This window comes from Hirundo rustica, chromosome 6, assembly GCF_015227805.2.
Source record: "Hirundo rustica isolate bHirRus1 chromosome 6, bHirRus1.pri.v3, whole genome shotgun sequence".
In the NCBI taxonomy this organism is placed as follows: Eukaryota; Metazoa; Chordata; class Aves; order Passeriformes; family Hirundinidae; genus Hirundo; species Hirundo rustica.
Window position 1 is genome coordinate 58,176,444 of NC_053455.1, and position 27,117 is coordinate 58,203,560.

Genomic DNA, 27,117 nt, shown 5'->3' on the forward strand with positions numbered 1-27,117 from the left:
AGGGAAGAAAGGAAGGGTGGAGGAGTAGGGTAGGGCAGGGCAGGGTAGGATAGGGTATGGAGAAGGAGTGGGGGGGGGACCGGGCCGGGCTGGGCCGGGGGGGAGGGAGGGGAGGGCTAGGGGGGAGAGGGAGGGGGGGGGTTGGGGGGGGGAGGGTGTAGGGGGTGGGGGAGGGGAGGAAGGGAGGGGAGAAAGGAGGAGTGTAGAAAGAAGTGTAGAAGAAAAGGGATATAACGAAAAAGAAATACAGAGAAAAAGAGATATGGAGCCCAGAGCGGCAGCATCTTCCCTCGCCGAGCGCCGAGGGGCAAATGGCTCCGCGGGGCCCTCCCCGTGCATTAAATCCCCCCAGGCCCCGCCCCGCGCAGCCGCTCTGGGGCCCCGCGCACCTGTGCAGGCCCCGCCCCTCCCACCGGTGCCGGCCCCGCCCGCGCCCGTTAAATCCCGGCCGATCCGCGCCCGCCCCGCTCTGTGCGGTGGATGCTCATCCCGGGATGCGGCGGGACCGTCGCTCGGAGCGCTGCGCGGAGCCACGGACCGGGGGCTGCTCCCGGCGCTGCGCGGAGCTCGAGGCGCTGAGGTGAGGCCGGGAACGGGACCCGGGCCCGGGAATGCGGGTCCGGATCCTGCCGGTGGCTGCTGGGGGTCCTGGGGGGAGCCGCTTCTCCCTCGGCGGGCGGGCTGCGGGTCCCGGGGCCGCGGGACCGGGGTCGCCGCGGGCGGGAAGAGCCGCTCCGGGACGGGCGCCGGGACCGAGCTCGGCGCTGCCGCTCTGCTCCCACCGCGGCCGGCGCGGGGCTGGGGTCCCGCCGGGGCTCCGGGCAGGTCCCGCCGCGGCCGCGGGGAGCCGGTGCCGGTGCCGGGCCCGGCGGGAGGGCGGCGCTTCCCCGGAGCGGGCTCCGGGCGGCGGCTGGAAGCGGGCGGGGCGCGGGCACCGCCGCTCCCGGCCCCGGGAGCCCCCGGCCGCCGCCGCTCCCTCAGCGCCGCCCGCCCGCGGGGCGCCCCCCTGGCGGACACGGCCCGGCCCCGCGGCGGCTGCTCCCGCCCGCGGCCCCGAGGCCCCCGCCCGCCCGGCCTCGGGCGGAGCAGCGCCCGCAGCCCCCTGCCCCGGGCCCGCGCCCCCGGGGGCTGCCCCCGCCGCGCCCCCGCCCGGCGAACTGCCGCTCCCGCTCCGAGCGCGGCCGCGGCGGGACCGGGGCCCTGCCGGGGCTCGGGCCGCTCGTCGGACACGCCTGCCGGGTGAGACACGATGCTCTCCCTCCCGCCTTTCCCCCGCTTTCTCCGTGGCTCGCGCTCTCCGATGCAAAAAACTCTGAGTTTAAGACGTCAGTGAAAACTGTATTCTTTATTTCCAGTGCACAGAATATCCTGAGTGTGAAGGGACACAGAAGGAACACCGAGTTGAACCCTTATGTGAATGGCTCATCTGGGGATGGAACCCACAACCTGGGCATCTTCAGCACCCTGCTCCAACCGAGCCAATCTCAGGTTACAGCAATGCCCTGCCTGGGATGGGAATGCCGAGTGCCAGCGAGGGAATTCCTGTGCCAATGCAGCTCCTTCCTTTATGCCGATATTGCTTCACACACCAGCCCCTGGAATGGCCATAGGGCAGAGCTCCGTGGCTGGTACCTGACCATGGAACAACACAGGTGAGCAGCTGTGTGACAGCACAAAGCTCTTCCCATAACCCTCATTTCCCCGGTGGCTGTAAAGGTGCTTGTGCCGCGTCCCTTTCCAGGGAGAAATGATCAAGACAAGCCCTGAGGGTTCCCTTGGTCCGTGGCCGAAGTTCTTCCGGAGAGTGCCAGGGCCGGTCCCGCCTGCAGAGGGGCGTTTCCTGCGGGTGAGTGTTCACAGCCCAAAATCGCGGTGGGGGCCGAGGCCGGGGCTGCTTCTCGGCCCCGGAGCTGCAGGGAGCCCTGGGTGACTCCTGCTCGGTGCCAGGAGCGTTCCTCGGTGCTCCCTCCGTGTGTCCCGGCTGGCCGGGAAGGCGGGGCGGGAGGAGGCCGGGAGCCCCAGGAAGGGAACCGGCCCCTCTCGTCCTCGGCCCGTGCAGGGGAGGAGCCGTGCCTCGGTGTCCCGCCCGTGGCGCGCAGCGTGCCCCACGCACGGCCCGGGGACGGGCGCTGGGATGCCCGGGCAGCGCCGGGATGGACACGGATCGGGGGCTGCTCTGAACGGGCCCCCGGAGACGCTGCGGCCCGGACAGAGCCCGCTGACGTCCCAAAACCAGCCCGAGTGTGATTAGTCTATTACACGAGGAACGGCTGGCAGCGCCTGGGAATGTCGGCACGTTGGGTCTGCAGAGGAGCTCAGACAGCAATTCCCGGTGCCGAGCTCCTGGGGCTCCCACACCCCCACCAGGTATGTCCCAGCCAGCCCCAATCCCTTCCCTTCCAGCCTGGGGCCATCCTCCATCAGCAGCGTTAAAGCCGAGGGAATTTCCCTCACAGAAACTGAATCCCGAGCAATGCCCTCGGAGGTGCCTTAAAATAAAAGGTCAGAGGTGGATGAAGTTTTGTTTGGGTTAAGTTTGGAGTTTTCCAGGGAGCCAGCTGGAACTGCAGAACTGAGGGCCAGCTTTCACAGGTGGCTCACACTGCAGGTGCCCTGAAGGCAGGGATGTGCATCCCTTTCCTCAGGGAGAAGAGCTCCCAGAGGCCCCTCCCGAGGCTCTGGAATGAGCTCAGCTCCTGCAGGGAGAGATCTCCTCCCCTGGGCACAGGAGCTGCCTCAGCAGGGGCCGGGAGCGCGTCCGGCCAGCGCCTTCTCCTGCTTGGAAACATCGACCGCAGCCCGAGCTCGGGGGGAATCTGCTGAATTCCAGGGAACTCTGGCAAGAGCCCCCCAGGGACATGGCTGGGGATGAGGGCTACAAACAGCAAATTTTGTGTAACATCAGCCTGTCCTTATCCCTTCCTCTTGAGCTTCCTGGAACCTCTGCTGGTTCCTGGCACAGCTGGTGTTAAATAGGCAGCTCTGCATGGGAATATCCAGGCTCCAGGAGGCACTGTGAGCTTGTTCCAGCAGGAATTCAGGGCTATAGCTATAATAATGAATCTAAACAGCAAGGCTGAACCCCAAATCTGGGCCCCACACTGGGAACAATCTTTGTGCTGCCCTGTCAGCCAAAGCCCCATGGCTGGGAAATTTCAGCAGCCAAAGGTATGGAATTATCTAAATCCCAGCAGCCAGTGTTTTGTTCTCTATATATTACCTGGTTTTAAAACCCAAAACCACATGGTTTTGTATGTCTCATCCACTAAATTCTATTCCTTACAAATTACATCAGGTATTTTTTCCAAAATACTTCTACAGATTATTTCAAGCTTTACCCCCAAGGTCTTCCCAACCTGTCCACTACTCGTTACCTCATTTTTACATCAAAATACTAATTCTCCATCCTGGAGAAAATATCAGTTTCTACACCCAAAACTTACATTACCTGTCCATGAGCGATTGCCTCAGTTTACCTCATGATGTTCATTCTCTTCCCTGGGGAATTTTTCACCTTGCCCCCCCAAATTTTCCCTGTCTGTCCCCTTCTGATTTCCTCATTTTTTACAAGAAAGCATTCTTTCTCCACTCTGGAGATTGCCACAAGCTTTACTCCCAAAATATTCCCTACCTGTTCACTACCTATTACCCCATTTCCACCTCAGTATTTTCACTCTTTATGCTATGGATGCTTTCAATTTTTACCCCCCAATCATTTCCCTACCTGTCCATAATTGATTACCTCAGTTTGGCCCATGAAGTGCATCCCCTCTGCTACAGATCACCTCAGATTTTACCCCTGAAATTTTCCCTGCCTCTCCACCTCTGAGTACCTCATTTTTTTACCTCAAAATATTCATTTTCTACCATGGAGATTCCCTCAAGTTTTATCCACAAGATTTCCCCACCTGTCCACAGCAATTCCCTCAGTTTACCTCAGGATGTTCCTGCTCTCTCCTAGAGATAATCTCACATTTTAGCCCCTTAATTTTCCCTACCTACTCAATACTGATTACCTCCTTTTTACCTCAAAACATCAATTGTTTCCTCTAGAGGTTAACTCAGATTTTATTACCAAAATTTCCATTTTGTCCCCTGTATGCTAACCAGATTTTAAAACCAAAACCACACAGGTTATGTCTCTTATCCCCAAAATGTTCATTCTGTCCTCTGCAAATTACATCAGATTTTTTCCCAAAAACACTTACTGTTCCACATAATTACCTCAGGGTTTGCCCCCCCAATTCTTCCCAATGTTGAATATTGATCACTTCATTTCTACCTCAATATGTTCATTTTCTGCCCTATAGATGTTCCCAAGTTTTACCCCCAAAATTTCCTTGCTTACCCCCAGTGGCTGCCTCAGTTAGTCAGTGTTCCCTCTCCCTAGAGACTACCTTGTTTTACCCCCAAAATTTTCCTTAGTTGTCCACAACTTATGACCTCATTTTTACCTAAAATATTTCTCAACCTTTAGATTTTTTCAAGTTTCCCCCCCCCAAATTCCCTTACCTGTCCACTACTGATTCCCTCATTTTTGCTTCAATAGTGTTTACTTTCTACCATGTAGCTTTTGTCAAGATTTACCCCCAAAACTGTCCATCTCTACCTAATTTTTACTTCAAAATGATCACTCTACAGATTGTTTCACGTAATATTTCCCCACCTGCCCACATCTGATTCCCTCACGTTACCTCAGGATGTTCATGCTCTCCTCTAGAGATTAGCTCAGATTTAGCCCCCAAGTTTTCCCTCCATGCTCAGTACTCATCACCCTATTCTTCATTCAAAGTGTTCATTCTCTACTCTTGAGATTTTGGCAAATTTTTTCTCCAAAATTTTCCTTACTTATCTACTACTGAGAACCTCATTTTACTCCAAAATATTCATTCTGTCCCCTACAGATTACATCAAGTTTTATCCCCAAAATTTTCCTTCTGGTACAACATGGATTAACTCTTTTCTACTCCAAAATGTGCATTTTCTCCCCTAAACATCACCTCAGCTTTTCCCTCAAAAATGCCACCTCGCTCCCCTCAACATCCCCTCACATTTTCCTACACACACAGTTCTTGTGTCCCCTCTCAATTGCCCCAGGTTTTCAGCTAAAATTGTCACCTCTGTCCCCTCTAACTTAGCCCAGGCTTTCCCAGTGAGGAGCTGCAAGGAATTCAGGCAAATGACAGCAGGGAACAGCTGTAAATTCAAAGGCAGAAAGAGAAGATCTACTGGGAAAGGCTTCAGAAAACATTTCTGCAGTTAATAATTAATAATTATTTCCAGTTCCCCAGTGAGAAGAACATGAACTCACAGACATTCAGGCCTGGCAGTCCCCTGCAGCGAGAGCTCAGCGCACATCCAGAGAGGCAATTCCAGCATCTGAAAGAAAGGAAGAAGAAGAAGAAGGTGATTTCTTCTGATTCAAAGTTATTTCAAGTTCTCAGACCCAAACCACCCTTTGCTCTTGCTCTTGGCCGGGTGAATCCTGAGCAGTGGGCACAGGTCTGGTCATTCATGCTGATGGGAGCGACGCTTTCTGGGGGAAATCCGCTCATTTCCAAAGTTCACTGCCTGCCCCTGCCTGATCTGCGCGGCAGAAAACCTCTTCCATGAAGGGATTTTGCTCCATCTAATCCCACCTGCCCAGGCTGTTCCATGTGGATGGGACAGGCTGGGGCAGCACAGGCAGACACAGCTCTCGGCGCTCCCTGCTCCAAACACAGCCCTGGGCTCCTCTGCAAACTGCCTCTGCCAGGAGGTTTTCTCCAGGAGAGCTCCAGGACTGGCTCATGGCAGGGGGGAGATGAAGTTATCACAAAGGGAAGTAAAGGATAAATACTCCTGTAGGAGCCTTTGGGATCTGCTGGGCTGAGCTGGGAAGGGGACATTCATTCCCTGCAGTGCAAATGCAGAACCGCCTCCAGCACGCAGCAAACGCTGTCAGGTGGGCTCTGAAAGCAGCACTGTGACAAACCTCACCGTCACTCTTCCCTTCAGGGACTTTTGCAATCGGTCTCTGAAGCTGACCAGCCCCAGAGCTCTGTGCAGCTGCTCTGGAGCAAAAGGATCCTCCCGGGGCTGAGGCCCATTCCCAGCCATCGCTCCCACGGCGGCCCAGAGGCACCACTGGAGCTCGTGTGTGGGGCTGGCAAGGGCTGCAGGAGGACACAGCCCCAGCTGGGGCGGCAGCGGCAGCGGCAGCAGCAATTCCCAGGCCCTGGCACGGCAGAGCCAAAGGCCGGCGCTGCCGCGGGAGGCGCGGGTTTCGTTCCGCTCCCTGTGCTGCCGCGGCCCGGCAGGAAATCTCCAGGGGGGCAGAAACTCTCAGGGGACACAAAATGCAGCATCTGTCACCCTGGTCCTGGCTGAACTCAGCGTGTGGGGCCACCCCCCACAGGTAAGCACTGACCTGAGCCGGATCAGCCTCAAACACCGCCCCAGTTGTCACCTCCTGGCCGCTCCTGGGCTGCCGCCGCATCCCTGCCAAGGTGCCAAAGGCCAAACCTTCGATGGCACGAGCACAGGCACATCACTCCATCCAGTTCCTCCCCTTGCTCCAAATCCTCCCAAAGTGCCTGCCCCGAGGCTGTCACCCAGCCCTGCAGCATCCAGACCTGCAATCCAGGAAGTCTGAATGCTGGAGTCTGGCACTTGTCCCTCTTCAGTGTTATTTTCAGGAAGTAACAAACCCATCACAGTGCAAGGGAAAAAAAGGTGATTTAAGGAATGTTTTACTCTCACACTCTTCACTTTACCCCTCACAACCACCCCAGCATGAAACAGACATTCAGGAATTAGTGTTCAGTAGCTGCCATTGGAATTTTAAGGGATATCAACAAAGCCTTGAAAAATACGTAGGGAATTCCACACCGTGTTTTCCTTTCCCATCTACGTCAGCATCCAGCACAATTCCCTGTTCCTGTTTGGTGCCCCAGAGCTGCAAGAGGAAATGTCAGTCATCGGCTTCACCTCCTCGGCATCGCCTCATTAGTCCAGGAGATAATTAATTCGAAGAGAATTAATCTGGTCAGTGGCAGAAGATCAGCACAGCGAAACACCATCTTTGCCCCAGGATATTCCCACTCCTGTAACCTGCTCTCTGATCAAGAACTACTTCCCAAACTCAGTAATTCCATCTAAACCACAGCAGCACAATTTTGAGGGACAGAAGTTTTCAGCCTTGTGTGAGGGATCACAGAAACATCACCGGAGAAAATCTTGAAGTTTAAAATCCTATTCCTCGCTTCTTTGACTAATGAACCTCTTAAAATCCAGTTTGGATTGTGCAAAAAAGTTGCTTGGTCCCACTTGGAAACTGGTCTCCCCAAAACGGCATTTTTCAGTTATGACAACTGATTCCATTAATTACTACAGAAAAGAGAATACAAATAAACTGGAAAAAAATTTGGCTCAAGTTTTCCTCAGAAATTAATTGGGAGCTCACCAGCAAGGCTTTCCAACAGGCAGAGTGTGTGATATAAAATATATATGTGCATATATATATATATAACGTAAATAAATATATATATTTATACACACATATATAAAAATATATTTATAATACATATTTACATCACAACATATCTATCTCACATCTATCTGCCATATATATATATATATAACCACAAATATTTTTATATCACTAACTCTACCTATAAACTCCCACATTCCCCCCTTCTTTCAGGAATGTAACATTTTTAGGGATCCTAAAATCAAACACATGCAGTGCTGCACAAAGGAAAATAAACCACGGTTTTATCCATTAATCCCAAGATGTTTTCCTGGATGTGCTGCTGGGTGTTTTCCTGTAAGTTCTTTTTGCTTTTCCATGAAGTGTTCTTGGAATTGTCAGGATCATGAAATCCATTTGGAATTTTACTGTCTCTGCAGTGGGATGAGTTTTTCCAAAATTACTCCTCCCAGTGTGAGCGCATCTCCTCAAGTTCCCTCTCGCTTTCTGCATCCTGGAAAAGCAAGAGGGAAATAGATAAATGTACAGCTCAATTAAAACAAATAAAAAACCACCATTTCCCCCTTCTTTTTCTCTAGCCCCAAACCAGCTTTTAAGCTTATCGTGGAGTCCTGGAATGGTTTGGGTTGAAAAGGACCTTAGAGCCCATCCAGTTCCTGTGCAGGGACATCTTCCACTAGCCCTGGTTGCTCCAAGCCCCATCTAATCCGGCCTTGGGCACTTCCAGGGATCCAGGGGCAGCCACAGCTTCTCTGGGTGACCTGTGCCAGAGCCTCCCCACCCTCACAGGGAAGAACTTCCTCCTAATACCTGATCCAAGTATAATCGCTTTCAGTTTGAAGCCATTCCCCCTTTTCCTGTCATTCCAGACCCTTGTAAACTGTCTCTCTCCATCTTTCCTGTCACTGGAAGGCCACAACTAGGGCACCACAAAGCTTCTTTATTCCAGGCTGAACAATCCCAATCCTCTCAGCCTTTCCTCACAGGAGAGGTGCTCCAGCCCTCCAACCAACTTGTCCCTCCTCTGGATTTGCTCCCTGTGGATGCAGGGATCCAGCTGGGATCTCACAGGAGCAGAGCAGAGGGGCAGAATCCACTTTTGCTGAGTGTTACCTCTTTGGTGTTCCCTGGCAGCTCCGAGGCGAGGTCCATCCACGTCATGGCCGCCGAGGCATTCCCTAGGTCCCTGTAGCACTGGGAAGGGAAAATGGCAACGGGAGAAGGGTTAAATGGGAAAAAACAGGCAGCAAATGGAACTGGGCAACTGCTAAACAGAGCTGGTTTTACCTCTTAACCCTTTGCACTGGCATTTCCTGCAGTATCCCTCCACCACAAGGCCTCAGAAGCACCACCGGATCTTGGAATACTAAATATATTTGACTCCCTTTCATTTTGGGCAAGGAGATTGGGTTTTGCTTGGACATTTTAAGGTGTGTCTGTAGTTTTCACCCTTTTCAAAGCTCTGCTTTGATCTTCAGTTGCTATTTCCCCTCTTCCTCGCACCATTTTCTCCCCAAAACCTCTCTCCTGGGATCACACTGTTTCCCAGCCTGTTGAAAATGTAATAAATACTGTGTACACGAGTCTCAGGTCCCAAAACAGGTACGAAACATTCTCCATGTGACCAGCAGCTAAGACACAGTGATCCCTCTGCAAAGAGGAAGATTTTGGGTGCCCAGAGAGTCTCGGAGGTATTTGGAGACCAGGAAATACACCCAGGAAAAGGAAGTGAGTGCTAAAAACCCTTCAGCAAGTGGGCTCAAGACTCCCCTGCTGGACAGGGAAAGAGCAATACTTCATCCTTTACTTCTCCTCATGATTCTCTGGCTGTATCACCACAGAAGTCATGGTGGAGAAGGATTAAACCCCCAGCCCATGGCTGCCACGTCACCATTCCTGCTTTATACAGAATTTTATCTGTTAAAAACCAGGGATGCTCCACTGGGTGACTCAAAGGCAAAACCCCTGAATTTGAAAGCTTCTGCACGAGGTGATTTGGCCTAAAAAGATTTAAAAGATAAAAGGAAATACTATCATCCTTTAAAATCTTGCTCCTGCATGGAGTATTTTCCAGTCAGCACTTTACAGCCAAAGTTGATTTTTAATACAAGTACTTCTCACCCTCTGACCAAACAAGGAGTGAGTGGTTACCTTGGCAATGTAAACTCTTCCTGCCTTGGAAAACCCTGGGCTCAGCTCCTCGACCTACAGGAACAGAAGGAGAGTGTGATAGGGAAGAGCAGACATTAGGATATGCAAGGACACAGTTAATTCTTACATCAGGCTCCTTGTAGCTTTTAAAGGGAAAAAAAAAAAAAATTGATGGCAGGAAGGAGAATCCTAATAAATGCACAAAGCACTACGCCCCTGAAACCTTCAAGCGGTTGTCTGGAAAAATTTGAAACGGAAAAGTCAGCCAGGCTTTAAGTAAAATATTCTCAGGGAGGAGCTCCAAGCTCCCAGAGCCTGGAAGCACAGCCCAGATGAATCCAGCAGTGAGCAAGGAATTGCTGTGCAGCCTTAGAAAGGAAAACCAACCCCCCCAAACCAATTCCCAACACTTTGGGCTGTATTTCCAACATCTTCAACATCCCATTCTTTTGTCTGGCTATTCTGGAACACGAACACTTCACAACTTTTCCTCTCACCAGCTGTCCTTCCACCCAGGTCCCAGGCCATGGGGAAGCACCAGGGAGGGATCCAAGCCCCCCACTCCCATCCCTGTGAGCTGTGCAGGTCAGTGATGCCCTTTCCTGGCAGATTCCCAGATTTCCTTACCCGCAGGAAGTTCTGGAGCGCGTCCTGCACCGTGGCCGTGGGGGGGACCTCGAAGAGCGCCGACACCGTCCTCTTCTCCAGCCAGCCCAGGTGGGCAACCTGCACAGAGAAAAGGACAGCCTGGCCCATCCATCTGACACCAGCACAGGAACAAAGGCCTGCCCAGTCCCTGGGAGCTGCTCCTGCGCCCGGGAGGAAGGCAAACCCTCGGCAGCGTCGGAATATTCTGATGGAGTATCCAAGTCTGGACACAGAATTCAACCTCATTTGCTTTCCCTTGTTCCAGGTCAGCTTTTGCACTTCCATGTTTGGGATTTGGATGGCCCCAAATCCCAACCTGCCATGCCGCAGCCACACCAGTCCCCACCTGTGTCCTCCCTTCTCCCAGCCTAAACCTTCCACAAGAACCTCCTCCCTCCACCCTGAGATTCCTCGGGAGAGGCAGGCTGAAGCCTTCCCACCAGATAACCATGGGATCATTTAAATTGGCAAACTCCTCTCAGCCCATGGTGGCCAACCTGTGCCAATCCCCAGCTTGGCACCCAGCCCAGAGCACTGAGTGCCACCTCCAGGCATTCTCTGCACTCCTCCAGGGATGGGGACTCCACCACCTCTCTCTGACAATGCCTTGTTTGATCCTCTACAATTCTAACAAAGCAGACTAGATGAAGCACTACCACACTTCTCCATCTGTGGTTTTATTCCACAGCTTCAGCAGCTCCAGGCTGAGCATGAAGGAAGGCTCTTTCTCCACACAGGAAAAGAGCCAGGAGCTCCCAGCATTCAGCTCTGTAATTCCCACTGTCAATTATCCCAGTTATGATCTCTGCACCGTGCATCCATTCCCAACAAAGTGCTTTCCAATGGCACAAATTGAACAGTCACTGCAGACTTTTATTCCCTTTTTTAGGCTCTAAATCTGATTGATGGCCTCTGACTCCAAGCTTTTCCCTGTCAGGAAGCATAAAGCAGCCGGCAGGTGCTTCCAGTGCCTCCAATTCTGTGTGGCAGGGGCAGGGGGACACATCACACACCAACGCTGTGAGCAGAAGCTCCTCAGATGGCCTGACCACATCCCTGCGTGCTCAGAGGATGGAAGGAAGGTTGCTTTTACCGAGTAAAGCACTGGGAACACCAAAAGGAGTTTGCAGCTCGGGCTTTTCCTGACCCACCCTTTGCCATTTCACCCCACCCCATGCCACCAGCAGTGACTAAAAACCCAAGGCTGGAGCTCTGAACCCTTCAGAGGCATGTCCAGGAGGTGAAAATGAACTCTGTTACCTGGTAACACCACCTGCCCAGGAGATAGTAGAGCTGTGGGTCCTGTGGCTTCAGGGCAATGGCTTTATCAATGTGTTCCTGTGGGAAAGCATCACCATCACATCTTTGTCAACAGCAAATAAAATACCCACGAGAGCAGGTGGAGAAAGAAGAAAGGAAGAAATCCACAATTTAAGTGTCACAAATCAGTAAAATTACAGCTACAGATCCCGAATTTTCTTAGAGTGGATTCAGTGAGCAAGGAAAAGCAGCACTTCTCCAGCCTCAGGGACAGGAATTACTGCACACACACACACAAAGAAGCTGCCCTGCATTTTATTCCTGCTCCAGAGCTCTGCCATCACCTCACTGATCATGCCAAAGGCTGATGGGGAAACAGTTACCTGTGCCCTGTTCCATGTACATCCTTTTCCCTTGGAACATCCACAAGGCATCATAATAACAGTAATAATAACAGGAATAAAAAAAAAAAAAAAATGGGCATCTGAGGCAAAGGAAGTCCTCTTTGAGCAGTAACTGCTTCCTGGGAGGGTGAGGGCTGTTTACAGGCACGTACTGCAGACAAGCTGGTGGTGTATCTCGTCATTGCATAATAACTCCATGTTTCAAGCTCTAACTCTCATCCTTTACCTAAATTCATTTGCAAGATTTCTTTTTTTCCTGCAATTATAGTGTGTAAAACTGCAGAGTCAGCCTGGTCACCCCCACAAGGCACGGCTGGAATCAGCCTCCTCACCCCAAACCACCCACTCATGGCATCTCTGAGATCTACTGCTTCCCTAAGAAGAACTGGAGCCAATTTTCCCAATTTCCTGCTGCAGAAATGAGTGTTGCTTGATACTCACACAAAGCCCAGCACCCCATGGCCACTCACCTTGAAAACATATCCAGCCTGTATGCGCTTGGGAATGCTCTCGTATTCCGACACCTGCCCACAAAGGATGGCAAACCTGCATGGGGAGACACCTGCATGAGCCAGCTGGGAGTGAATCCACGTGTAATCCACATGTAATTGCTGTCCATGGCTGCAGAAGGAAGATCTACGAGTGCTCAATGCCAGGCTGGACAGGGCTTGGGGCAGCCTGGGCCAGTGGAAGGTGTCCCTGCCCACAGCAGGGGTGGAATGGGATAAGCTTTAAGGTTCCTTCCGACCCAAACCATCCCAGCATTCTGTGAAGTGCCTTAAAGCTTCACACCTTAGTGGGGAAAACAAGGAATACAGCACATCCCTCACAGGGAAGAGACATGAGCAGCAAAAATGCAGCACCCAGGAAGGAATGAGCTCGAAGGATGAGGCAGCCGGAGGGGTTGGGTGTGACACAAACTCACTGCACTGATGGCTAAAAACCAGGAGCAGCGCACTTCCACACCTGGAATTGCTTCTCTGAGCAGGGAAAACTGTGCCAGGACACAGAGCAGTGCAGAGTGAAGTTACTGCAGCAAGAGGCAGACTACCAGCAGCTCTAATGAACTACGGGGCACAGCGACCTCCTTAAGCAGCACATAGGGTCCTACTTCCAGGGAAATACTTGGAAAACCTACCTACATCCTGCAGCTGGGAAACAGAATGACACATGTTCAGTGTTGAAAGTGCAAAGCCATTTAGTTTTGTCCAGTAAGAGGCTGTGAGTTGTGAGCCTGAGAAGCAAGGCCCCAGCAAAAGCAGTTATTGCACGAGCCACGAAATTCAAGATTAATTCCCTGTGGATTTACAGCCTCCCATCTCACCTCCCTGCATCACTTGCCAAGAAACAACAGCTCAGAGAGCTCTCAAGTGGGACAGAACATGCTCATGGAAGTTTGGCCTCTCTTATCCTGCTCAGGCGAGAGCCCTAGGAGTGGAAGACATTTCCATCCCTTCTCCCGAGTCTGGCTCAAAAAATATCAGGTGGAACAGACAGACAAATAACATGGCTCATTCTTGTAAAAAATAGAGCTGAAAAGCAGAAAGATGGAAATAAAAATCCCTGTTTCCTACACCCACACCCCAGTACTGCCACAGATACCAACATCAATTTCCCAACGCATCCTTTGGGATGATTAACCACAGCAGATGTGCAGGAATCTGTCAGGAGACCTTTAAATCTCCAATTACACTTCCCTCAGAGTCACAAAATCCCACAAATCCCCTGACATCTCCCTGCTCCATCTCCTGTGTGTAAGTTACAGCACAAAGCTGCATATCCTGAACAATTTAGCATTTTGCCTTAAATCTCTTCCTTTGATTTGTTAACTTTCTTGTGGAAAAGCTCTAGGTCAGCTCTAAAATTCTTATTTTTCATGGTAATGGCAAGGATTACCAGATCAGTGTGTTATGGGACAAAAATCTTTTCCTGCCAGCTGGAAAAAAATCTTTTCCTGCTGCTGGGACTCCACTGCCCCACTCTGTCGTGGGCAGACGATGGAGTAAGTGTTTTTAGGATCTTCTCCAGTTTGTTTCCCAAGAAACACCAGCCTGGATTGAACATCCCTAACCACAACATGACAGGGGTTGAGAAATCCAAGCCAATAAAAAGCTTATTTTCTAAGATCGTGAGATAATATATTCCTAGGCAATAAATCACGCAGTTGTCTCATGTCAAATATAAATTCCAGGAGGTTTTTTTTTAACAGCCTGGTGAAATGTTGATGGAAAAACCCATAAAAGCAGCAGTAAATTAAATTTCAGTCCTATTTTGGTGCGATGAAATAAACTAAAAATTTGTATGGGAAGAGACACCTGATCTGGATTTTCACAGTATTCCCAGGAAAGATGGTTCTTCCCAACCCAGCTTTGCTGATCCCAGATTTTCACACCCACAGCTCTGCACTTCTGGGATTTTCGGCTCTGCTTCCTGCTGTTGTTTCCCCTGCTTGCTCAGCTTGGCAGGATGGAGTCACTCATTCCAGTTCATTCCATGGGATGCCTCGGGATGAGCACTGTGTAGGTGCAGGAGGGCTGAGCAGCAGGACCAGGAGAGACTAAAAATAATGATTATGGGGATTTTCATCCCCTCCAACCAGTGGATGCCCTATGCATTACTGCTCAGATCCATCCAGAGCTTGGAATACAGAGCCTCCAGCACCTCCCCTCCACAGGCAGGGTGCTCTGCTAGCCCAAACACAGCTCTTAGCTCTTTTAACCACCTCAAAGACAGTTTTCCCAATATTTTACGAGCATTCCCAGTTTTTCACCGTCCTGTGCACTGGGCAGATGTATGTGAATCCCTGCAGTTGAGTAAGGGGACAGGTATTTAGACTGCGACAACCAAAAATTAAAATAAGAATTTATCTGGGAATCAGTACTTCGGGAGAGACAGCATAATTCCCATTGACTCAACCTGAAATTAATGACCAGCTGATCCTGCAGTGGCTGGGGGAAAAAAGCTTTGGCTTTTCCAAGGGAAGACAAAATGGAAGGAAAAAGTGGGAAAGGCTGATGTTCCCCCTTCCTTACGGCCCACAAACACCCATATGGGAGAGCTCCTGTATTCTGGACATCCACATTTCTGAATTCCAAGGCAGACAAGTCACGGGGATGCATTCAGACAGCTCTAATTCCATGCTAGTTTCCCTCCACCACACTCTGAACTATCTCCTAACACCTGCTCCTAGAGCTGCCCCTGCCCCCTATCACACTGACAGCAAATTCCCCGTTTAATCTGCCTGCAGAACAGAAAATGCTCGGCTCATAAATCCAGAATCCGGCTCAGAATTGGCCAGATCTGGACAGTGATGCACCAAGAGTTAAATCCTGAAGCACTGCCAGGTGTTAAAATAAAGCCATCTCCCAGGCATATCCGGAATGCCGTGACTTTTCAAAAATCCAGGATCTGCCCACGGACAGCCAGATGTACCCACGGAACTGAAAAGGGCTGGTGATCAAGATGTTCCACCAAACTGCCAGACTCTCCAGAAGAAAGGGCACATTTTGGAGACTCATCCAACCCAATCCCACTTCTCCATAACACACAGGATCACCCCAAGGGGGCTGGAGCTCGTCATTCCTCCCACAATGACGGCTTTCAGCAGGCAGGGCAAAACGTCCAACTCAAACTACAGCACCTGCACCATTTTCCTCAGACTTCTCTGAAATCCCTCTGCTTGCACTTCCAGTATTACTTTTAGCAAGAGGAATGGAAGCCAAGGCAAATCCACAGCTCGCTCTCCTTTCCTGATCCCTAAAACTGCTGCCTTGTGCTTGCAGTTGTGCTGCAAACATCCACGGGGAATGGGCTGGGAATTTGAAAAGGCCACAGTTGTTTCTCAATACATTTCTGAAAGGTCTGTGCAACCACTGATGCTCCCCATCTATCCATCCATCCCTCCACTCCTAAAAGCAGAAAGGGACTTGGGAATTTGCTCTGTTCTACTCATGAGCTGAAACCAGCTCATGGAGAAATCAGTTTAAATGGACAAAAATTCCACCTGCACAGGGATCTTTGAAAATCAAAGCAGAGAACGACTCTGGTGTCTAAATCCAAGGTAAGAAGCAGGTAATTGTAAGTCAGGAGCAGAGAGGCTCTGAGATCATTCCCTGTAAATCCCTCACTTCTCATACACAGGTCTACTCTTAAGGCACTAAATGCATTTAATGCTTTTAATTTAACACAACTCCCACATCTCCCAAGGGCAGCAGGGGCAGAAACCAGTCCCTCTGCACAAGGCTCTGCCTTGTCTGTGCTGCCCTCACCAAATTCCCACTCCATTGTGCCTGGAGATGGCTCCTTTGGGACCGGCCAGCTTCCAACAGCAGTGACTACAAGGAGAGCTTTGTCCCACACTCCATGGCCAGAACAGAGCCGTGAAAGGATTTCCATTTGTGCTGGGCAGATCCCAAAGCCAGACACAGCCCCACACACTTACTGCTCTCCCTGTCACTCCTGAGAAACCACTTTTCCTCCTGCTGCCAAATCCTTCCAACCATCCAACCCCAAAAAGGAGCCGTAGCCAGCACTGACTCCCCAGCAGAAATATTTCCCTCCCCCAGTTATTTTCTTTCTTTGCCTGTTTAAAATGTCAGTGACGACTGAAAAACAACGAGGCACTGAGGGGAAAAAGTCTCCTTGCAGTGATAACTGCAGGCAAAGTACGTCTTGTCTTCCTCGGCACCTCAAAAAACTGGGAATGATGTGGGCAGCAGGAGGAAATAACGAGCACAAAAGACGATGAATAAGCACCAGAAACCAGCACAATTTCATCTGAAGGAGTCCACAAACTTTTAAGGGGCAACTGATAAAACAGAAAACCAACGTGAAATGATGCACACACGCAGAAAAAACGCAGCCCGGGAGACCTGCACCATCACACAGCCTGCGTGGAGGGGCAGCTAAATAACTGGGAATATTTCCATGGAAGTGGCCATTTCGGATGCAGTGGGAAAGAGAAGAAAGAATGCAAAGGAGCACCACACCAGCACAAAGCCATGCCACTCCCACGGCTTTGTCCTGCACTGAATTCCTCTGCTTTTGTCTGAAAAACTGTAAGGAAGAGGGAGAAGAATATTGGAAAGACAACACAGGTAGTGAGAGATAATAAATTATTCCCCTGTCACAGAAGATGATAAAGGATTAGGGTCTTCAGCAAGGGCATTAGTCACTAGAGAGAAATGTGACAGAATAAAACTGTAATTTAAATAAACGTGAACAACGTTCTCTGATGGCTTCTCCCAAGAGCTGGGGCATCAAATCTACCCCAAAAAAGCCTTAAAACCTCTGCTGTTTTTTCTCCCCAGAGTAAATTCAATTAGCATAAAGAAAGACTGCAATTAAGTCAGCTTGTGACCACTCCAGAGCTGGGAAGGGAATAATTTCCTCTTCTATTAGCAACAGAAAATAGTAATTTGTGCACTGATAAAGGGAGTTACATATTCATTCCCAAGAAATCCCACACCTCCCACTGCTGCTCTGCTGTTTCCTTTCTCCAGCTGCCCTGGAGAACTGGAAGCAAGACGTAGCTCTGCAGGAAGGAGCCTCATCCCTGTTTGGGAAAAGGGTCTGAGGGGCCAAGAATTGTCCCAAACTTGGAATTCCAAGGCAAAACTGTCAATACTTGGACACTGGAGTGGAACCTGGCTTTGTAAAATACAAATTTTACAATTCACCCTGGCAACTAAACCCCATTCATTCAAAACTGTTAAGCCAGCAGACAGAGCCCAACACCACGAACCGCTGGAGATCTTCCTGCTCCCAAATTCCTCCTTCCTATCAAAGCTTTAACTGAGAGCAGTAATTCATTACTGACAGATGAAATACAGTTTAAGATGATAAAGGCATTTATTCAGATGCCAGTACTTCAAAACAACCCTTCAAGCAAATTTACTCATTGCAAGAGCACAGACCTTGTTTGGCAAAGACACTCAACCTATTTTCTCCAATGATTTTCATTAAAGAAGAAAAAAAAATCTCCTTTTATTCTAATTTAAGTGTTGTCAGTCCTTCAGAGCAACTGCTGACAAACACCATTCAGAGAGGAATTCAGCAGAGTCACAGAGAAGCACATTCCCTTATCTCCACAAATGTCTGTGCCACTCCACAAGCTCTCCTCTGGAGTCATTTTTTATAAAGGACATTTAAAAATTCTACACACGAGCTGGAAGCACAGCAAGGTCCTTCCCCTTCTCCTGCCTCCTTCCTGAAACCCTGTGCAGAAATGCTGCTCACAACTGCTTGGCTGAACTGCAGATCATCTCCTCTTTTAGCACAGAACAAATACATAAAATATCTCTGTTTAAATAAAAAAGAGCCACGTACTGCTGTGTCCCCTCGCTTCCAAGCCAAGGGCCTTGCAGGGTGACAAGAGCAGAGCCAGCAGCGCCAGAAAACACTTCCAGGAGCTCTAAAAGCCTGTCTGCTAAGAGTGATGGATCTCCTTCCTCCAGAATTAAGTGGAAAATAGGGAATTTGGCACAGCACCGAGTCAACGCTCCTAAGCCTGGCTGATGGAGTCAAACACATCCCTTCTTGCCTCAAAGAAGCTCCACTTGGGAGCTTTCCCTCCAGAACTCTTCAGAGAGAAATTCATGATTAAATTGGTGTAAGAAACCCCAAATTTATTCCTGCCATCACAACCAAACCTACTGTCTGTCAAGTTATTCCTTACACCAAGCAAGCAAAGCTGCCAAAAATGGCTTTTTATGGAAAAACACCACCAGTGAGGCACAGTGCAAGTAACAGCAAGTAAGTTTGTAGGGGGGTTGTATTTATTATTTTTTAAACTGCAGCTCAGCTCACGGAAACCTCCAGGTCCATTTCCCATTAAAACCAAGAAGTAAAAAGTCACTTACCACTGGTGGCACTCAGCACTTTGATCCCACTTCTGCAAGGCAAGTTCCAGCTCTTCCTTCCCTGGAAGAAAAAAAAGGAGTCAGAGGTAAGAAATTCAGTTGCTTTCTCTGAGGCTGTCAGAGTAACAGAACAGCATAGAAGTTATATATTTGCTAATCTGATGATGCATTTGGCTTGAAAACACCCCACACATAAATTTATCCTCTGTCAGGTTCAAAAAGCTGAAAACTGAGCACCTATTGATGGCCAAAAAGACAACATAAAACTCAGAATTCCATGTTTAAGTGGCTCCACTGATTCCCAGAGAAGAGTAATTATATTAGCTCCAGTATTAACTAACTCTATTTTGTTATGTGCATAATAAACAAGACAAATTATTTAGATTAGTATCTTTTGTTGCACATCTTTACTGTAACAAAGGTGATTTTCGCTCTATTCTGATTCACCTCGTAGACATCTCTGAGGTGGTAAAGAAGAATGACGGAACGAAATTAAAGCCACCCCCCGAACAAATTTAAAAACAGGTATTGTTTTAGTATCTGCTCATACTGGCAACAGAGAAAATCCAGCCTGCTACAGCCAAAGCTTATTTATTTTGTATTTATTTTATGATTCATTTTAGTATCGTAGAGAAATGGACGACAGGTTTGAGAAACAACTCCCCCGGTTTTAAGCAGGTCTTTTTAGACTCTTTTAGAAAGCGCAATTCTTAAACACAAAAAATTCATTTAAAGCGCTGCTTCCCACTCCCCCTAAAAACCAGATTTGTGGGAAAACCAATAAATAACCAATCCAGGGCCCTGCTGACAGGTGGAGAGGTCACACAGCTGAGTGCCAGCCTCCCTTTGGGCTGCAGGGAACTCCTTACCCCCGGCGGCGTAGGATCTCCTCTCCTCCGCGTCCTCCGTCAGCTCCCACATGTCGCTGTGCGCGCGCGCCAGGCGCCACAGGAATTCCTGCTGCCCCACGTACTGCGGGGAACACAAAGAGCCCGCACGGCGCAGGCAGTCAGCAACGAGGGCTGAGCAAGGGCCACTCACACCTGAAGTCCTGCGGGGATTTTTCTAAGCACATTTTTAAAATGTGCCCCGGTTCCGAAGGAACTGAAGCGGAACCGCGGCGGAGGGAAGTGAGGGCAAGTTTGTAACTCAGGGCGTCCCCCTGTGCTGTGCCCAGCTCTGGGCTTCCCAAGTCAGGAAAGGCAGTGAGGGAGGGGATGGAGCAGGTCCAGGGAAGGGAACGGAGCTGGGGGGACCTTTTCACCTCTCCACCACTCCCTGACAGGAGAGGGCAGCCAGGGGGAACCGGGCTCTGCTCCCAGGGAGCAAGGGATAGGACAAGAGGAAATGGCCTCCAGTTGTGCCAGGCAGGTTCAGGTTGGACACCAGGAGGAATTTCCTCCTGGAAAGGGTGCTCAGGCAATGGAAGGGGCTGCCCAGAGAGGTGGTGGTGTCCAAGGAATGACTGGACATGGCACTAACTGCTCCAGGTTGGATGACAAAGTGGGGATCAGTCACAGGTTGGACTTTAAGGGAAGAAATCCCTCCTGACACCCAAGCTGACCCACCCTCCCCTGGCGCTGGAAAATACAACAAGGCACCTTTACCGCCAGCTTGTTGTTGAGGAGCAGCTGGAACCCCTCTCTCTTGTCCTGCTCATCCCCACTGTGCAGGCGGTCAGCCTGCTCCAGGAGCTGCCCCAGCCCCTCCTCCAGCGAGGGATCCAGGAGCAGAGGGCTTTCATCCTCGGGGACCAGATCCAGGGATGCCCTGCGCACAGTCCTCACTGTGTCACAGCTCACGTCGTCCTCCCCTTCCTCGCTCTCCCGCTCCGACTCCCGGTCGTAGTCGGACTCGGCGTTGGCCGTGGTGTAACTTTGGGGGGAAAAAACATCACCAAAGCAGTTTGAGGAGGTATTCCTCAGGAGAGGAAGAGTATTTTAGCTTATCCCAGAGAAAACTGCACAACCCGAGTGTTTCACACAGCCTCACTTCCCATATCACCCTCAGAAAGCTGAAGGATGAAGGTGACAACCATGTTAAGTTTGGAGCAACCTGGTCCATGGAAGGTGTCCCTGCCCAGGGCAGGGAGTGGCACTGGATGAGCTTTAAGGTCCCTTCCCATGCAAACCATCCCAGGATTCTATCTGTCCCCACCTCCCTTGCACACCCTGCCAGCTCCTCCCTCTCAGCTCTTCTGACTTCAGGATAAGAGAATCAAACAGCTAAAACCAGAGCCAGGACAACGCAGTTAAATATACAGCTGATAAAAGGGAACTTCAACAATCCCTGTGCAAAATATAATCCGAGGGTTTTAGCCTGTTCCAGGGAATTTCAGGCACAACAGCTGTCCTGCCAACACCTCACACCTCCATCCCCCTGAACATTAAACACCACACAGCCTGCCCCCACTGCCACCTGGAAAGGTGCACAGCAGCAGGAAAACCACCAGGACTATGTGCCACAAGCAAGGAATCCAGCAAGGAGTCACCACATGTGCAAAAACCCAGGGAATGATCAGCAGCTGAAGCAGTCAAACAAACCAGGACATGAGGGATTATGGAGGTGCTGGTGGACTCTGTGACTGTGGAGGTCTCTCCCAACCTCAAAGCTCCTGAAAAGGGTGAAAATTAAGCTCCCCCAGCACCCAAGCTGGGAATTTAAAATTTAAACCAGCGTTATGCAGTGGTACCACAGCAGGAGGGAGTCTACTTACGGAGCTGATTCCTTTCCTAACAAGACTATCTGTGCCCCTCGCTTTGGCCTGCAAACTCTCAACTACAGAACAGGCACAGATCAGCCAGTCATTTCAAAACGTGCACTTCAACACAGGGATTTTGGTGATTTAAGTCAGTAACTGCCCACGAGAACTTCAGCAGTTCTGCTGGAACTGAGCTCCCTGCACTCTAGGGGCACTGGGTACTTCCAGCTGTGCTTCCCTCTGTCCTGGCTGATTCCTCCTCCCAGGGACAGCCCTGTGGCCCTGCCTTTGTCTGGGGACACAGATATGTGACCACAGCCCCTATCTGAAGGAGGCAGGGACAGGGCTTTGCCCACACACAGATAACAAGACACGTTTGGCTATCAAAGCTTCCTGAGGACCATCCCTAATTCTCAAGAACTCCCCACTCTGCTCTCAGCACAGCCTCCAACCCTCACCCAGGCATTCAAAACCCCACCATGCTGTCCTGAAACATTTTAAGGCAAGAAATAAAGCATCAGCCTCACACTGCAAAGGCAGGAAAGCAAGGATGCCATGCTGGAGATGACACTCAATTAATGCACAACGCACCAACACAAGGACAGGTGACACTGGCACGGCTCTGTCCCACATTAAAACCCCTCACTTATTTACATTTCTTAACATTAATGACATTAATAGCTCTCTAGACCACCTAATTCCCAGTAATTAAACACAGACTCCTCGAATTCCCTGACTTCCCCATCCTAACCCCCAACATTTTACTGGCAGCTGCCAAGATTTGGGTCCTTCAGCTCAAAAAACAACTATTTTTTTTTTTCTGCCAGACAGGCCCTATGAGATTCTGACAGTTCAAAACAACATAGAAACACCAAGTTTTCAGGGAGATTAAGGAATTTAGGTTATCAGCCTGTTTTCCTGAGCTTACAATGATGGAAAGCTCTGAAATGCTTTAACATGGTGATCCTGAAGGAAAGCAGAGCCCAAGGAAAAGAGGAGGTGAAGAAACCCAAAGCCACACTAGGAAATTAAGCAGCACAACCCCACTGAAACCTCTTGAGAGATTTTTGGGAATTGTGCCTGAAATTGGAGAAGCTGCTCATGCCCAGGGGGTTTACAAAATCAAGCTGAAATGGGGGTTCTTGGTTCTGAGTTTCACTGAAAGAATTCAGCTGTCAGCAAGGAGCACCCGGCTGAAATCCATCTGCTGGCAGCAGGCTCATTCTTCCTCCCAGTGCCTGCTCCGAAGCTTCAATGGTTTTTTTTCCAAAATTTACGTTTCCTGCCCCGAAAATGTTACTTTTCAAGTACATTTACATTCCAAGCAGACAACACTGCACACTACAGGCAGCTGGTCCTGACCTGACTGATATTTTTATACTTTTCTGTGTAGGACCAGAGTGAGGCATTGCCTGAGATTAAAGAGTTTTAAATCAGGTGACAGCTGCTAATCCACCAATCTCCACACTGGTCATTACAGCTGGTAATTACAATGTAAGGACTCCACCAACCACCACGGGACTCCCAATAAATTAATGAGGTTTTGCAATAAAATACACCCCTGTCCCCTCAGGAGATGCCTTTTCTGTAACTCTGAATTCTTGGCCCCTGTCACAACTCACAATTTTCTGTGATCTGAGGACAGCCAGGGCTGGGATGTGTGGACAAAACCCCCTTTTCCAGCAGTTTTACACAAACCATTGTCCCCCTGGTGACTCAGCGCATCTGCTGTTACCCAAATACACAAGTCCTGCCTTCAGAACCAACTCCACAGTTCTAAAATCTGTTCTGCAGCCTCGTTACCTATTACACCACCGTGAATCACTTCCTCCCTAATTTCCCTCTCATTCCAACACCCACTTGAGCTGAATGAAGCTCTACAAGCCCAGTGAGATCACAGCAGCCCCCTGCTGCCTCACCAGCCCCAGTTATCAGAGATGAACACAAGTTTAAGGTAGTCACAGATCCCTGTCCTTTGTCCTGGCAGGAAAAATCCCTGCTGAACTGCCAGCTGGCACCAGCCCCCGGGTCATTTGGCTGCCCAAATTCCCCTTGAAATGCTCCCACTGCTCTAAAATCCCTCTTTAAATGACATTTCATGCCAACTGCTCTGGGAAAACATATACAGCAGCACCACCTGTTTTGGGACACACTTCCATACCCCGAAAGCTACAGAAGTGGTCAGATTCAGGCACAAAAGAGCAGCATTTCCTCAGCAAATCAGCAATCACAGGTGCAGGAGAGCTTGCTACCTGTCTAACAAGAATACACCTGCAGCTATAGTGCCATTTTTAATGATGTTTTTACACCACACACAACTTTTCTGTCGTGTGCAGGGCCAGGAGTTGGACTTGGATGATCCTCCTGGCTCCCTTCCACCTCAGGATATTTGCTGATTTGATTATTTTAATATAAATTGTCTGGAAATTTGATTTCCAAACTCTCTCGCTTCATTGCCAGGCTGAACTCGTACCTCCCTTCCTTCTGCAAGGTTCTCTAATCAAATTATTTCTTTAAAATTTTTTTTTTTTTTTTTTTCCTTTCTCTAAAAGTCAGGATCATTTCAGATCTGTCAACCTTGCCCTGGCAGTAACACACTTACTGTAATAAAAGCAAACTAAATCAGGCTGTAGGGGAAGAAAGTTCCCTTCTTTATGTTCTAAACCGCCCAGATGTGGCATCAAATCCCCTAAAACATCTGTCCCAGTGCTCTGCTTACCCCCCTTCACTCTCTCCATCATCTGTGTTGGCATTCCCTGAGCTGGCTGTGAAATAAATGGAGCTGGAGCCCGTGGAGTCACTTCTGTCCCTGAAGAAGGGGAATTTCCTCCGGCGAGTCATGCGCTGGGTTTCCTCCAGGTGGGTCCTGGAGGGAAAGGAACATAAATAAATATTTGGAAGTGAAATATCTGCTATTCCCCTTCTCCTATCCAGCAGGCCCCACCCAATTCCCTTTATATCCAAAGAATTCACGAGGTGGTTTACTCCTGTTTATACAAACTCAAACAGAGCTAATGTTGTGTTCTGCAGGTAAAGCAAATCCTGCTCCATGGACAACCCACGGACAATCCACACAGGACCCACAGATGTGATGTTCATCCAGGCTCTGCATCAGGAACCGGAGTGGCAGAATGGGTTCAGACTGGAAGAGGGGAAATTTAGGCTGGATATGAATCTCAGGGAATGAATCTTTCCCTGTGAGGGTGATGCAGCACTGCAACGGATTTCCCAGCCAAGCTGCGGCTGCCCCATCCCTTGGAAGTGCTCCAGGACAGGTTGGATGGGGCTTGGAGCAATCTGGGATAGCGGGAGGTGTCCCTGCCCAAGGGTGGGTGGGCTTTGAGGTGCCTCCCAGCCCAGGCACTCCCAGATCCTGGGATCCTGTGGCTGTTTCCCCGTGCCAGGGAGGGGCTGCCCCGAGCCCAGGAGAGAGGGGCAGTACCTGACTTCCCCCACGATCTCCGCCGCCAGGTGCTGGAGACTGTTCCGCAGCTCCTCCACCTCCTTCCTCAGCTCCACGACGTTCTTCACCACAAAGTCCAGGCGCTCCAGCAGCTCCAGCTGCTCGTCCTGCCTCAGCAGGAGGCTGGGCACGGCTCCATCGCCCGCACCCACCGGGAGCAGCGCTGTGGGCACGGCCTGAGCTGCACCTGAGCACAAGGAGGCCGTGAGATCCAAGCAGGAAAGGACTGCGGGGGGAGAAAGGGAAATCTGGCCACGGTTCTGTTGGCAGGGGGATACGAGGCTTGAGCTTGACTGGGACACCAAGGTGACCAGAGGGATGGAGGACCTCTGCTGCAGGGAAAGGTTGGGAGAATTGGGGATGTTCAGCCTGGAAAAGTGAAGGCTCTGGGGTGACTCAACCGCCCCTTCCAGTGCCTGAAGGAGCCAGAAGGAAAAATGGAAAGAGGCTCTTTACAAGGGCCTGGAGTGAGAGGCCACAGGGGAATAACTCCAAAATAGAAAAGGGAAGATTGAGATGGGATATTGGGAATGAATCTTTCCCTGTGAGGGTGGGGGGGGTCTTGGCACAGTTTGCCCAGAGAAGCTGTGGCTGCCCCTGGATCCCTGGAAGTGTCCAAGGCCAGGCTGGATGGGGCTTGGAGCAACCTGGAACAGGGGAAGGTATCCCTATCCAAGGCAGGGAGTAGGACTGGATGGGCTTTAAAGTCCCTTCCCACCCAAACCATTCCAGGATTCCATTATTCCATGATTACTGTGAAAAACATGGTTTCACTTTCTATTCCCGAAGCTTTTCACAGACGTGGATGAAACCCAGCAAGTTCAGGGTTCTGAATCAGCATTTCTAAAAGCCCAACACCCCAAACGCACTTCCCCCTACCCCGGCCCCACTCCCCCATCCCATACCCCGCATTCAATCCCTATTCTCCCTTACTCCAGCCCCATTTCCCGCATTTTTCCCTTTCCAACCCCATTTCCCCCATTACAACCACACTCACTCCCCCCGTTCCAACCCCATTATTCCTACTCTAATCGCGCTTCCCCCTATTCTTCCTATTCCAACCCCATTCGTCTCTATTCCAAGCCCGTTCCATTCCCCCCACTCCAGCTCCATGCCTCCCTATCCCATTTTCCCCATTCCCTCAATTCCAAGGCCAACTCCAGCCACATTCCCCTCTATTCCAGCCCCACTGCGCACATTCAAAGCCCATTTCCCCCCCCATCCATCCCCACCCGGCTTCCCCGCCGCCCGACCCCGCTCGTACCGCGGCGCGGCGGCCTCTCCGCCTCCTGGGAGCGGCGGCGCATGGCCCAGAGCACCCCGAGGCAGAGGCCGGCGCCCGCCGCCAGCCCCAGCGCCATTCCCAGCCGGGGCCCGGCCCGCGCCGGCTCCGCCACCGGCACCGCCATGGCCGCTGCGGGCGCGCGGCACCGCCCGCGGCGCGGCGCGATGACGTAACGGAGCGCGACAATGGGGAGGGAAGGGGGGGTGGGCTAGCGGCGTGTGACGTCAAAGGATTCCTCGGGAAAAGGTGCCCGTCAGGAGAGGGAAAAGCAAGCCCTTTGTGTGTTCATCTCTGCTGGGGGTTTGGGTGACAGCAGGATTTGGGCAGAGCCAAAGAACCTTCTGCTTCCCTTGATCTGAATTACCGGGAGAAATTCCGAGCCGGTCCAGTCCAAGGAGTGCTGGGAGCAGCCAGCTCGGAGCCAGAGGGTGATAAGCTGCTTTGGGATGATGGATGAGATCCATCAGCGCTCCGGCTTCGGTATCTCCTCAAGAAATTCAATATTAAAATGTTATGTATAGCTCTGCTCTCATTTCCCTCTTTTTTCCTTACTATCTTTTTTCCCCCAGGAAAGAGCCACATAAGAGTCAGACCCAGAACTAGGCAGGCTGCCAGAACCCTGGCTGGTTTTCCTTTAATCTCTGGAAAGGTCTGGATTTCACATCCGTGAAATCAGACCACAGACCACACATGCCCAGCAGAGGTCCAAAGGGGTCATGGATTATGGGAATTCTGTCAAAATCCAACCCTACTGGGTGAAATGTGCCCTTGGTTCATTGGGCAACAGGTTTGCACTGGGGCAGGAGAGCAATGAGCAAACATTCCAGCTGTTCCAGGACGTGGGGAAGAGGCTCTGCTGAGGATGGGGATGATC

General features: G+C 50.6%; 2 protein-coding genes across 7 annotated transcripts; one reads left to right on the forward strand and one right to left on the reverse strand.

The window, feature by feature from the left end:
• Window positions 1–444: 444 nt before the first annotated feature.
• Window positions 445–7,140, forward strand: LOC120754088 (uncharacterized). 4 transcript variants are annotated; one of them, XR_009207929.1, is made up of 5 exons: window positions 451–580; window positions 1,356–1,652; window positions 1,717–1,846; window positions 2,060–2,367; window positions 5,284–6,671. XR_009207929.1 is itself a non-coding variant. In XM_040067259.2 (5 exons), exons 1-5 carry the CDS (start codon window positions 495–497, stop codon window positions 7,138–7,140), a joined length of 879 nt encoding a protein of 292 aa, XP_039923193.1. In that variant the 5' UTR covers window positions 451–494. The 4 variants fall into 4 exon arrangements, 2 of the variants coding, with proteins under 2 accessions (XP_039923193.1, XP_039923194.1); XM_040067259.2 differs by lacking the exon at window positions 2,060–2,367 and adding an exon at window positions 6,898–7,140 and having other exon boundaries at window positions 5,284–5,406; XR_005701319.2 differs by lacking the exon at window positions 2,060–2,367 and having other exon boundaries at window positions 445–580; window positions 1,742–1,846.
• Window positions 6,711–26,722, reverse strand: RMDN3 (regulator of microtubule dynamics 3). 3 transcript variants are annotated; one of them, XM_040067258.1, is made up of 12 exons: window positions 26,608–26,722; window positions 24,938–25,145; window positions 24,215–24,361; window positions 20,396–20,669; window positions 19,664–19,766; window positions 18,795–18,855; window positions 12,405–12,480; window positions 11,531–11,608; window positions 10,250–10,348; window positions 9,623–9,676; window positions 8,585–8,665; window positions 6,711–7,964 (listed from the first exon to the last, which is right to left on the reverse strand). In XM_040067258.1, the coding sequence occupies exons 1-12, from the start codon at window positions 26,705–26,707 to the stop codon at window positions 7,911–7,913; spliced, it is 1,335 nt and encodes a 444-aa protein (XP_039923192.1). In that variant the 5' UTR covers window positions 26,708–26,722; the 3' UTR covers window positions 6,711–7,910. The 3 variants fall into 3 exon arrangements, with proteins under 3 accessions (XP_039923192.1, XP_039923191.1, XP_039923190.1); XM_040067257.1 differs by lacking the exon at window positions 26,608–26,722 and adding an exon at window positions 26,223–26,367 and having other exon boundaries at window positions 20,402–20,669; XM_040067256.1 differs by lacking the exon at window positions 26,608–26,722 and adding an exon at window positions 26,223–26,367.
• Between the last annotated feature and the right edge of the window lie 395 nt (window positions 26,723–27,117).

Bases quoted from the DNA above. Each gene is read 5' to 3' on its own strand.
- LOC120754088 (XM_040067259.2), top strand. From the start codon at position 495: ATGCGGCGGGACCGTCGCTCGGAGCGCTGCGCGGAGCCACGGACCGGG. The intron at 1,653-1,716 runs GTGAGCAGCTGT...GTGGCTGTAAAG, and splicing joins CTGACCATGGAACAACACAG to GTGCTTGTGCCGCGTCCCTT. The intron at 1,847-5,283 runs GTGAGTGTTCAC...AATTATTTCCAG, and splicing joins CAGAGGGGCGTTTCCTGCGG to TTCCCCAGTGAGAAGAACAT.
- RMDN3 (XM_040067256.1), bottom strand. From the start codon at position 26,367: ATGGCGGTGCCGGTGGCGGAGCCGGCGCGGGCCGGGCCCCGGCTGGGA. The intron at 24,362-24,937 runs GTACTGCCCCTC...CTTTCCCTCCAG, and splicing joins GAGATCGTGGGGGAAGTCAG to GACCCACCTGGAGGAAACCC. The intron at 18,856-19,663 runs GTAAGGAGTTCC...TTTTTCTTCCAG, and splicing joins GAGATCCTACGCCGCCGGGG to GGAAGGAAGAGCTGGAACTT.